The sequence below is a fragment of the Chelon labrosus genome (genome assembly GCF_963514085.1).
Source record: "Chelon labrosus genome assembly, chromosome: 13".
In the NCBI taxonomy this organism is placed as follows: Eukaryota; Metazoa; Chordata; class Actinopteri; order Mugiliformes; family Mugilidae; genus Chelon; species Chelon labrosus.
The window spans coordinates 7,276,157-7,288,843 of NC_140346.1; the positions used below are offsets into that span (position 1 = coordinate 7,276,157).

The following is a 12,687-nucleotide window of genomic DNA, read 5'->3' on the forward strand; positions in this document are numbered from 1 at the left end:
CTCGTTCTTCATTAAGGTAATGACATTTCACGTAAATTGAGTCTCCTTTCATTCGGACATTCGTTACTAATTGAACACTGTAAACAGTCTAATCCGTCTCATAGTTGTCTTAGTTTGACCTGCTAATCATGTGATAGAAGTTTGGTGAATATTTTCTGAATAAGTGTAAAAGACAGTGAAATGTTTTAATTTTATTTCCTGTTCACTAATTGAATGAACATGGCTCACTACAGATCAACCTGAACTTTGACTTTGAATAGTATGAAGTTTGACGTGCACTCTATATTTGGCTTGTATTTAGGTCCTTGAATCCAGTTTAGGGTATAATGTAATTTAATTTCTGCTTTTAATGTTGAGATACATTTTTTTTTAGAAAGACACAGGTATTACCTCATCAAATTAAAATTTTCTGTGTGAAGTTACTGTGTTTCAGTCCACGGCAGAACAACCCAGAATCAACCTGTTGAGCAGTGTTTGCAGTGGCCATCTTTTTTCCACACAATCTTATTTTTTAACTTTTTCTTTCTTGTTTTCTTTCTTCTAAAGTGTCCCTGGTGCACATATATGTTGTACGATTGCTCCCCATTATACAGCTATGATCAGATAAGTACCTTAGCAGGTTGTGCAACTGATAGCGTAAAATTAGAAACACACAGAAAAGGCTTCAGTAAGTAGATCGACATGTCCCGGCACAATCCCCTCAATCTGTAGTGTTCTTAGGATTTAGCTTTTTATTCATAATAAAACTGCAGATGAAACATGTAAGCCCCAAACCTGTATTTCAGAACTATTTTCATTGTGAATACTGAGACATTTATGCTATGTGGAAAGGCTCATCATATATGATTTATATAAGTTTGCTGTAATGTAATTAAAAACGGATTAACTTTTTTCCTGTGACTTATCTGTGTATTTTCCCTCTGTGTTTTTCAGTTTGCTCCATCGCTGTCACTGTCTCAGAGGACGAGCTGTTTGTGGAGAAGGTCCAAGATTCTTGTAACTTTTCTGCTCGCCACATCCTGTTCAAACACATCTCTTCTCTCATATGGTCTCCTGTGTCTGTCCTAGCAGCCCGCCTGCTCTTATTCCCTCTTGCAAAACTGACTGGGACACATTTCAGTCCTCCCCTCATTTTGGCCCCTTTCTTTTTTAGCTCTGCTCTCCTGTTCCCCATCTCCTTTACCTGCCCAAGAAGGTCATTCTTGGTTTTCTTTGTCAGACACTCTCACTGTACCAATCCATCACTCTTCTAACCCTTCTGTTCCCCTAATGGGCACCATATCAGACAGCAGCACCACATTCCCTTCATCGTCACTGAGAACCTCTCTCCACCCCTAACTGCCTTGCCAACACTAACATCCATACAACTCAATGGAGACAAAAGATTTGATGATGACGAGCATGCTGTCAACGAACATCGGGGAGAACGAAGGAGAGAGGAACAAAGAGAGAGAGGAGGTGGGGGGAGAAGAGGAGGGGACACAGCAGGAAAATGGTAGACTGATGCTGGCTGATGGTCTCGCTGACAGAGGACCCAAGAGCTTGACCTCCGGCTCTGGCCAACAGGTATCCAATGGCTTCACAACATCCAACCCTCAGAGCCCCAGGGAGGGACCAGGGACTGCAGCTTGTGCTGTGGGTACAGCCTCTGGGCCTGGAGGTGGTACTGGGTCCACAGTGCCACTGGGAGGCCTAAGGACTCTGGTGGTCCAGCAAACCAGCTTGGATAGGCCCAGAGAAACTTGGAGCAAGAAGATGGACTTCTTGCTGTCCGTGATCGGCTATGCTGTGGACCTAGGAAATGTCTGGCGCTTTCCGTACATCTGCTACCAAAATGGAGGAGGTGAGGAAGCGAAAGATGTTTATGGGGTGGAAAGTGTGAAAGGGGGAGAGGGAGATAAGCAGTGAGCTTGAGTGGAGATGAGGGCATGTGAGATCCGATGTTAGACAAACAGGATTTCAAGGATTAGAAAAAGAATAGGCTCTTTGATGGTTTATGGTGTATTCAGTTTATACTTTAATTCAGGAGCTGAAGCAAATCAGTTCACGGCCATGTAACTTTAGTGGAACACCAAAATTTCTGGAAAAACAAATGTTTCAATACAAAAAGCCCAGATCTACAAGGAATGTTACAGATAAAATTGTTTATGGATGGATTTGATTTAAATCACTCTACAGTGCAAAATTGTAAGTATATGTCTTCACAAAGTCCGTGTGGTCTGCTGTGCTCTGTTACTACACAATCCTCACCTAGCGGCAAACAGGGCCTCCCTTTTTATTGAATTTGCAATAATAAAATCTTTGCAATTTCCTGTGTTCTGTGTGTGTGTGTCTCACGGAGCGAGGTAGAGATGGAGACTGGGAGACACTTGATAGAGGCAACAGTATTAATTGTGGTTTTTATGAGAAAGCCTTCAGTCTCTTTCTCCTTGCTTAATAACCTGTCTCCTAGGCAGCTGCTCAATCAACCCTTATCATTGCATTCATGTCACAAAAAGACACAAGCACGCATGTGCACACCATCCTGTCCACATACACAATTGCACACATACACATAAAATAAGTTTTTAATCAGATAGAAAGATAGAAAGAAAGAAAGAAAGAGATGTGTTATCAAACTCTGCATGTTAAGCTGGAGAGTCCAAAGATCTGGCTGCCATCCTGCTACTATTCATCAGGGTTTAGCCTTTAATGCTCTTTTTATTACTTTTCCTGACTTAGCAATAACAAAGCCAACATAAAAGCAGTTATAATATATCATAGTATTTTAGTAAAATTACTGAGTGTTTCCACAGTGGAAACATGCCTTGATGTTTTAGAATGTACTGGGTTTATGTAAATGATAAAGGCTATTACAGTATTTAATGATTTTTTTTTATTGCTCCTTAATGGTTTTCTGTCGATTGTGTTATTTAGTGGACTACTGAGATTAAAGACCGTGTGAGAATGATTAGCTTTTCTCATGAGTGTAATGTGCTTTTACTGTTCTTCCATAAATCTTTATATTTTCCGCTTCCTCACCTCTACTCATACAGTTTTCCTCTCTGTCCCCACTCTTCTGAATCTCCATGTTCTAAAAAATTTCAAATGTCTTTTCAGGTGCCTTTTTGCTGCCCTACCTGTTAATGGCGGTGTTTGGAGGCGTGCCTCTATTCTACATGGAACTGGCACTTGGCCAGTTCCACCGAAGTGGCTGCATCTCCATCTGGAAGCACATCTGCCCCATCTTCAAAGGTAACACTTTGTGGCGAAAAACAGAACAGAAGGATAGAGTCAATAGCAGTAGCGGTAGTGGTCAAAAAGAGGAACAAAAAAAAAACTGGAATGACAGTGTGAAGCCATCAGAGTCTCAGAGACAGCTCATTTAACCTCCTTGCCCCCTCAGCATACTGTAGCTCTCATGAAGAGCATCCCTAGTTTCTTTTACATCTAGTGGGGACGCACTGGCTCTCTGTTATGGAAATTGTCACATTTCCATGCCAAATGCCAGATGCTGAGAAATTTGATAGTATGTAAATTGTTGTTGTTTGGAAATGTCACCCATTTACCCAATAGGAACTTGAATTAGCTTCAAAAAACAACTGATGTCTCTGAAAGATTTTGGCAGCAACTAGCAAGAGTCATATACTGGATTTTTTAAAATAAAATATAAATTATTAATGCTTAGCTTTTTTTTCATTTATTTTCCCCAGGGATAGGCTTTGCCATCTGCATCATAGCCCTTTACATAGCCTTCTACTACAACACCATCATGGCCTGGGCCTTGTACTACCTGTTATCGTCGTTTCGGCCCACCCTTCCCTGGACAACCTGCACCAACAGCTGGAACACAGCCAACTGTAACCGCTACATGTCCTCTGACCACAATGTGTCATGGTCCAATGACTCTACGTCCCCAGCTGAGGAGTTCTATACGTAAGTGCATGTAAGTCAGATGTAGAGGCGTAGGGGTAGCGCTACACAAAAGTGAGATGTTAGGCGAAGGGGGGAGGAAGACTTCTAGAGAGCAATTACAGGGTCGGATCTGGGGTTTAAGAACCATGACTGATTTGCCAGCAGCCCTCTCTTCCAAAATCCTCTGGTTGCAAAGAAAGATGTTTGCATTTCAAAATAAGAGTTACTGATAAGAGTTACTACTCCGATGGTTAAAGACACAGGAGTGATACAGAAGTAACAAAGTAATCATCCATGAAAGCTGTGGCATTGTACCAGTAAAATCCTTGTTTACTAGACATGAAAGTCAGATTTGTTATATAACAAAAGAATTGATTTGTTTGAAATATGCAGATATAAAAGGGTCAGTCAAATAACTGCACATGTTGTGTATTTATAAAATTACATTAATCATGTTTTTTGTGAAACTAAATTGTTTGGAAGTTGTCAGTTCTGATTAACTTTCTAAAAAAGAGTGTGGGAAAGTATTGAGAAACATTTGAAGTAGCTTTTTTTCATTACTTATAAATTATTGATTGTAAATAAATAAATTATTAATATTCTAACTGTGATCCAGTCTTTACTGTGCTGCTGTCCCAGTGGTTAACTCAGTCTATTGCATCAATTTTTTATTTATTTATTTATTTTTTATTACTTAAGGCAGTCCTCATCCAGAATAATGTCTTTACTATGTTTGACTATTTGGGTTTCCACACCCTACTGGTCTTATCAGCTTCTAACTCCACTGTCCACTGAGACAGAGTCAGGGTTTATCCATAGTTGACTTTTCCTCATACACATTTAAAAGTAACAAATTCCACCTCTCAGCCTGGCGCCAGTATTTCCTGTTTTCAGTGTAAATCACGTCTGTGTTTTATCTGAGCTCTGTGTGCTTAACCTATGACCAGATGTTAACCTTACTGTTCATTTCAGACTCCCTTTTCCCCTGTAATTCCTTTTTCTTAAACTTTGGCTTGTTGACATAAGTTTACAATAAACTCTGCCAAGACCTGTCTTATGTATTACCTCACGTGAACTTTCATTATAGCTCGTGTATTCTGCATGTATTGTGCCTATTTGTGGATCACTCCCATATTTGAAGAGTAGTATATATTCTGATGTTCTTACTTCCCATCTGTTTATTGCTATTTCTGACACCCCACTCTATTTTCTTCTTGTTCCTTTTGATATCACATCTACTTCCTTCCATGCTCCCTTCCATTTCCTCAATGCTCCATCACCATCACCCCTTCTCACCAATCTTTCTTTGTATTTTGTCTTGTCTTTTCCGTCACATATTTATCTCTGAATTCTCCCTTCTTCTACCTCTTTTGTTCTCAATGTCCCCAATCTCCTCTTCCTCACCTGTCTATTCATTTCTCCCCTTGTTGCATTCCTCTCCACCTAAATACCCCCTTTTTCTTGTCTCCCCTCTCCAGTCGCCAGGTGTTACAGGTCCATCGCTCCCCAGGTCTGCACCAGCTGGGCTCTGTCAGCTGGCAGCTGGCCCTCTGTCTGCTCTTCATCTTCACCATCGTCTACTTCAGTATCTGGAAAGGAGTCAAGACGTCTGGAAAGGTAACTAAAGGGGCGCCTGCATGGCTGATCTGTCAGTTAGAGTGCATGGATGGATTGATGGATGGAGACATAGATGCAGAGAATGGAGCAGCGGTTCTCCTGTCATCTCTTTACCCTCATTATCATTCATCATCTAGTGTAGTAAAAGTTGGTTAGGAAGGTGGTCCTAATGTTTAATGTTTATGGTGCAAACCTCAGCAATCCAACATACGAATATCAGAAGAAAAATATCAAATGGAAAAAGACAGAAACAATAAAAAGATAAACAAGCCTTCAACTTGTACAAAATAGTACTTCAGCTGGTATTCGTCATTGTCCTGAAAGTGTTAGTTACATGTTTGATTCAGTGATCAGTCTCTGTAACCCCAACTGAAGCTGTTTTACCTTTTACTAGTCAGCACATAAAACTCTACTGACTGTTTTAACAGAAATACATTAAAAAAAAAATTATTTAGGCTGGTAAACTTTCTTGAACATCTGTCCCCACTTTCATATCATAGCATATTTCTGTTGTCACTACGATATGCAGAAATACGAGCAAAGTAAAAAATATAATAAAAATAGTAGGATCTACGTAAGTTCATGTAAATGTGCAAACACTGTCCTGATAAATTCCCAAAGTAACTTAATCAGTAATTCAATTTAAGTACAGTTAATGAATCGGCAGTTTCAAACACTCATTGTCAAAAAACTATTTCCTTGGAACCTCATGGTTCAAAATTAGCTATGTCTTTTAACATTCAGCATTTTTATTAATTCTGAAAAATGGTTGTGGAGCGTAAGCACCCTAATGACTGCCCAGATATAAAATTTTATTAAAAGTAACCGTTTGTTTATTTCCTTCCTGTTTTAGGTAGTATGGGTTACTGCTACATTTCCCTACCTGGTCCTCTTCGTCCTGCTCATTCGCGGGGCCACTCTGCCTGGGGCTTGGAGGGGTGTTGTCTTCTATCTCAAACCTGACTGGGACAAGCTGCTTACCACTACAGTAAGTCAACTGGTTGAACGTAACAAGGCAGGCCTAACCCTCTCTTTTTTATTGTCTTAATACAGACTTACAGGCATTTTTATACCTCCATAATAAAACATCCGTTTTTTACCCTCAGTGCTGTTTATATCCACATTTCTTTTAATCTCTCCATTTTTTGGCATCATTGATCTTTCACAATATCTAAGGTGTGGATTGATGCTGCAGCTCAGATCTTCTTCTCTCTCGGTCCGGGGTTCGGCGTTCTCCTTGCCTTTGCCAGCTATAACCCCTTTCACAACAACTGCTACAAGTAAGAACACGCATGTATGCTGGTGGAAACTTTACCTAATCTTATTATTTTTGCAGACTACACTGACTATTTACCTAACTTTGTCATCTTCCTTATCCCTCAAACGTTTTCCTTATCAGAGATGCGTTGGTCACCAGCTCCGTAAACTGCCTGACTAGCTTTCTGTCTGGCTTTGTTATCTTTACCGTGCTGGGCTACATGGCTGAGATGAGGCAACAGAATGTGGATGCTGTGGCTAAGGATGCAGGTAAGACACCACATCCACAGTCATAGACATTCTTCATCCAACTCAACGTTTTGGAAATATATTCATACCAGATTGCACCACAGAAAGATGTTACTGAAGGAAATATATTTGTTGGACACTTTGACATCATATAAGGACCAGGACCTGTTGGAGGTTAACAAAAAATACAGGATAAATTGAACTTGACTGTCATATCTGCTTCTCATTTTTCTCTGCAGGTCCCAGTTTGTTGTTCATCATTTATGCAGAGGCCATAGCAAACATGCCCGCTGCAACTTTCTTTGCCATCATCTTCTTCCTCATGATCATAATGTTGGGCTTGGATAGCACGGTTAGTTTGCTGATTACTAATTTCAGCACAAGTCAGTTATCTGTTAACTAAATGTTCTCTCTATCCTGATATGTCTCCCTCCTCTATTTGTAATCTACCCGTTCTTGGTTCCTGTGTGCTCTGTCAGACCTAGAAACAGAGGGTTCATATTTGCCTTGTTATACAGACAAATACCTCATTCTGTTTGAGTTGTATTTGTCTGTTGTACTCATTTCTCTGTTAAGGTGTCGGGTATTATTTGTCCTCTATGTTCCATTTTGAATAACAGTCAAGGAAAACAATGTGATAGGAGTTTCATATCACTGTTGTGCGGTGGTCTTGTCTCCATAAGCCTTTGTTTATCTGCTCGGAGGCAGCCAGCTGGAGCGACCTGTAAGGCTCTTATCATGTACTGATAATCAATGTAGAATCAGCATCGATGTTGCTATGCTCCTCAGACTGAGGATATTACTTCAAACTGTGTCACTGTGCTTGAATTCATGTTGGTCTGGCTCAACACTTAGTATCAGACCACCATGGTGGTGGGATAGCTAAAAGAATGTCTTGCTACTGTTGGTTTGATCAGATGAAATACTTGATCGCCACCACTTAACAGGTAGATGACAAATTAGCCACACAAGTGACTTCATCCACAGCCTCAGTTATGCTTTTGAGTTTCCTTACCTGCCGTAACATCACCTTTTCTTATCCTCCACCTGTTTTTTTTACATTTGTCATCTTATGTCCTTACCTCCTTACTCACTCTTGGTATCCTTTTATCTCCAGTTTGCAGGGTTGGAGGGGGTAATCACAGCCATGCTAGATGAGTTCCCTCATATCCTGGCCAAAAGACGAGAATGGTTTGTCTTTGGCCTTGTGTGTGTCTGCTACCTTGGGGCTCTTTCCACACTCACATATGTAAGTTAAAGGAACAATTTGTAACATGGTTTGTTAGAATGTGTAGTATATTTCTCCAGATGAGGTCTCTGTTGTGGAAATAGCATCCCACTTCAGATCCAAAAGGAGTTTCATTTTTCTTAGCCTGACTTTAGTTTCCATGGCACATGGACATCAGAACAATTGGAGTTTGTGTCATTGAAAGACACTGCACTGCTACAGCATCCAAATCATCTTTAAACTAACCTGCATGATCATCTACTGGATGCACTACGTGACCTATCCTATACAGATCATATACAGGTGGTCTGGGTTCGTGTGCGCATTTATACTTGTGCACTGGTGACAGCTTGGTTTCTGTAATCACGCCAGTAAGACTTAGTCAGCAGCTCAAGGGCTGTGTTGTGTTTCTCTGTGTAATTCAAACAATGACACTTGTAACTGAGCAGCTCACATTGAAGTTAGAGTTAATAAATGTTGAACAACAGTTTCGTTCACTGAAATCACTGCGACACACAAAAGAAAGAAGAAGTGTGTAGGAGGCAGAAGAGGAACTTTCTATGCTTGTCGGCCACTGAGAGATGTGGACAAAGAAATGCATTTCAGACCAGTCACAGCTGTTCAGTCGCTGTCATTGTGATATAAGAACAGGGGGTAACTAGTTAGCATCCTAAATTACATAGTCCTTAGACACATTTGGCATAATACGATAATTACAGTTACAGTTTTTTGTTTTGTTTTGTATTTATAAGTATAACGAGCTTTAAATCCCTCTTTAAACTACCACATTATAAACAGTTTACAATCAAAAAGGGAAAAAGTCTGCATCTGCATCAGTGAAGACTATGGAATGTTGTGCATTTACTCATTCATTCATTTTCTGTACCCACTTGTCCTCTGGAGGGTTGCACGGGTGCTGGAGCTTATCCCAGCTGTCATTCGGTGAGAGGCGGGGTACACCCTCTCGCCGAACCATTCACACTCACATGCACACCTACAGCCAGTTAAGAATCACCAATGAACCTAATGAGCATGTCTTTGGACAGTGAGAGGAAGCTGGAGTACCTGGAGGGAACCCACGCAGACACAGGGAGAACATGCAAACTCCACACAGAAATGTCCCAGATCAGTGCTAACCACCACACCACTGTGCCCCCCATGTTGTGCATTCAATACAGCTGTATTTTCATAAGATGTTACTCATAAACACAGTAATGTTAAAGTTACAAGATATCATATTTATTCTCCACAGTTCCTCAAACTTATTTCTTGTAAGAAACGTACTATCAACTCACAAGAAGGGAATTTTGCACCGCTGACAAAATTAGCTTTAATTTTACAGTTAACCATTAGCTGAAATCAGATTAGAGCAGGCTCAGTAATCCGTTTATGTCCTCCCCTCATTATACTGAAGTTGTGACTAACGTGGGTTTCTGATCCATTAAACACCCCCTGACTTGGTTGATGTAACCTGTTGCATAAGAGTCGTTTGTGAATAGCTTTTCAGTGCATCCTCGTGTTATGTCTCAGGGAGGAGCATTTGTAGTGAAGCTGTTTGAGGAGTATGCTACAGGCCCTGCTGTCATCACTGTGGTGCTGCTTGAAGTCATCGCTGTTTCCTGGTTCTATGGTGAGATATGAGTACTGATGCTGTATAAACGGTATTATTGTGAACTGTGGTATTGTGGTACAATATCAATAAGTTGTTATAAGTCATAAGAAGTCATGAGTGAAACAAATGAAGTTGTACTCCTGATACTGGTATTTGATTGTGTGCGTCTGTGTGTGTGTTCTAGGTACCAACCGTTTCTGTAATGACATCCAGCTCATGCTTGGTTTCTACCCGGGTAGTTTCTGGAGGGTCTGCTGGGTAGCCATCTGCCCCTGCTTTCTGCTGGTGAGTATTTACACACAAATACTTAGGAGGACAAGCAGCTATCATTTGTTTTTTGAGCTTTAGGAGCGTTTGTCTTATTTATCCTGGTGCTTGATTCTTGTTATATCTGACCTCTATTTTATTCTCTTTATCACACTCAGTTCATCATCATCAGTTTCCTGGCATTCCCACCAGAAGTCAAGTTGTTTCACTACCAGTACCCACCATGGACCACTGTCCTAGGCTACTGTATTGGGGTGTCTTCATTCATCTGTGTGCCTGCTTACATGGTCTACCACTTGCTTAGTGCTAAAGGAACATTCAAACAGGTATAGAATTTCCTTTCTTTTTCCTTTCTCTTGACCTTCTAAACTAGTTCCCTCGTTCTCCCCTCTTTTTGCTCTGTCTTTCTCCTGACCTTTGTTCTCTAACTGACATGTCTCCAACAGCAGGTATTGCCTCTGGTCTAGTTCTTTCCATGCACTGTCAGGGCCTACCCTCCCCTGTGAACACATGACTGGGAGTCAAGATCAAAGGAGCAAGGCGGAGTAGCAGGCCAGAGATTAGCAAGAAAAAAGCCAGGACAACCACTAGAATAGGCACATACACCACACACGCACACATCCACAATCTGAAGTGGATGTGAAGGCTGTCACGTTGCCAAATTTGGAAACTAAGCTCAAGAACTAAAGCAGACGACCCCTCAGCTGCCAGCAGTGATTTAGCTTCACGACATCTTACCTGGCCAAATCATTATGAGTGATAAGTGTCCTACAAATGTATTGAGACACGTTACAAGCATCTTTAATTCTTGCTTCAGCGGGGTCCAACCTAAAAGTACCTAAATACAAAATGTCTTCATCATAACCGTTACTGCTGCTGTCTTGTTCAACCCAATGTGAGCGTTGACAGAAGGGAGGAGGACATCAAAGAGGCTGGTAGACAGACCTTCCCTGGCTGTTGTCCAGTATTGACACTGCTGCCAGGGCACACAATGACTCGTGACACAAGTCAACAAACAGTATGAGTGTGAACGGAGACAGCAATGAAGCTCAGGCTGACAGCTGAGAACAATCATGGTGACTGTGTGTTATTTGTAACATTTGTTGACACTCTCCTGCACTTACTTTGCACTTACGTAACAGCAGTTTTTGGGATCGAAACCATGATCCACATAATGTGGACACCGCGTAGTCTCATAATAAAACAATGCACACATTGGTCACACAGAATCTGCACGAGTTTAATAAACCTGTCTGCATAAGCCTTTGAATGTTTTATATCACAGATTTTAAAAATCGTTAAGGCTCAGCAATGTCTTGAACTTCTCTGAGGTTAAATCTTAATCGTCTGTATTTATACATCACTGACGCCCCTTTTGCTTTTTTCTCTTTATTCACAGCGTCTGTTAAAGAGCATCACTCCAGAGCCCAGTAGTGACAACCACAGAGACTTGATTGTCACCAACGCAGTCTGACCAAAGGGCGGCCAAAAGAAGACACTGCTCTGTAACTACCTAGAGCGCGCTCTTCTGGACACACTGCAAAACTACAGGACAAGGGGCTACCTTTCACCGTCTTTGCCTCTTTTCATTCATCTCTTACACTTGTTCTTCTCTCTCCCATCAAGATCTAGAATTGAGATGACGTTAGGTGGAGCTGGGCTGCAGCAGAGTAGCTTTGTTTGACTTGGTTTGGTTCCTTATGCTGGTTCAGTATTCTGTGGTGTTTACCTGTAAACCCAGAACTCAGTTTCAGTATCTTCGTATTTCTGTCTCATTCCAAAGTCATTTATTGATCACCTTTTTCTTCAGGTAACTAATATTTTATACACTTATATAAAGTATGATATGATCTGTGTAGACTATAAATCAAGCAGTTAAACTGGAAATTGTGCACACTGAGAGAAGGTCAGATAATTACGTTCCACTTCCCTCTCACTGTTTTCTGTTAAGTTATGCATTTGAATATGTAGCAAAATTCAGGTATCTTTTACATCTGTTACTGAAGCCAAATATATGATGTGTTCATATTTCTAAAGATGTATCGATATTTGTAGTCGTTGTTATGTTGTGTTGACTGTCAGCCTGTGTTTATTTGGTGGCATCTTGGACGAACGTCAGTTTGCATTGAGGTCCCTACACTGTGAAGCACTGTCTGGTAGTGATATGAATGTGTATGTGCGTGACTGTTTAAAAGACAGACTGTTATAAGATCCAGTGGAAAATGACTCAGACAGAAGTAACCACATATATTCATTCTATAGCTGCAATATATCAGATATGTGTTTATTTTATGATGTATCAGTGCTGCCATTTTGTCTTTCCTCACACTTCAACCCCTACAGGACAGTAGTGCTGATGTTTGATCACAGTGACGTTCTGCACTCTGTCATACCTTCAGTAATAGAAGCCAAATATGGATCAGAGCTAATAACATTGTCAGTGTCTGAAAATTAGTCTTTCTGCTCTTTACTTTCCACCAAAAATGTGTGTGTATGTGGGTTTCTGAGAGTGTGTGTTGGAGCAGGAATTCAAATATGGCGAGTACTGTACATCTACATGTGT

The 12,687-nt window shown here is 40.8% G+C and overlaps 1 protein-coding gene across 1 annotated transcript; it reads left to right on the forward strand.

The window, feature by feature from the left end:
- The first annotated feature begins 905 nt into the window (after nucleotides 1–905).
- slc6a4a (solute carrier family 6 member 4a) lies at nucleotides 906–12,037 on the forward strand. The gene is made up of 13 exons (XM_084559609.1): nucleotides 906–1,843; nucleotides 3,100–3,234; nucleotides 3,693–3,915; nucleotides 5,373–5,511; nucleotides 6,365–6,499; nucleotides 6,688–6,791; nucleotides 6,911–7,038; nucleotides 7,257–7,369; nucleotides 8,135–8,266; nucleotides 9,776–9,875; nucleotides 10,042–10,142; nucleotides 10,283–10,450; nucleotides 11,524–12,037. Exons 1-13 carry the CDS (start codon nucleotides 1,372–1,374, stop codon nucleotides 11,596–11,598), a joined length of 2,025 nt encoding a protein of 674 aa, XP_084415735.1. The 5' UTR covers nucleotides 906–1,371; the 3' UTR covers nucleotides 11,599–12,037.
- The last annotated feature ends 650 nt before the right edge of the window (nucleotides 12,038–12,687 follow it).

What these genes read in the sequence shown, in the direction of transcription:
- slc6a4a (XM_084559609.1), top strand. Translation starts at nt 1,372, where the DNA reads ATGGAGACAAAAGATTTGATGATGACGAGCATGCTGTCAACGAACATC. An exon ending in TGCTGTGGCTAAGGATGCAG is followed by an intron (nt 7,039 to 7,256) that starts GTAAGACACCAC and finishes TTTTCTCTGCAG; the next exon opens with GTCCCAGTTTGTTGTTCATC. An exon ending in TGTTGGGCTTGGATAGCACG is followed by an intron (nt 7,370 to 8,134) that starts GTTAGTTTGCTG and finishes TTTTATCTCCAG; the next exon opens with TTTGCAGGGTTGGAGGGGGT.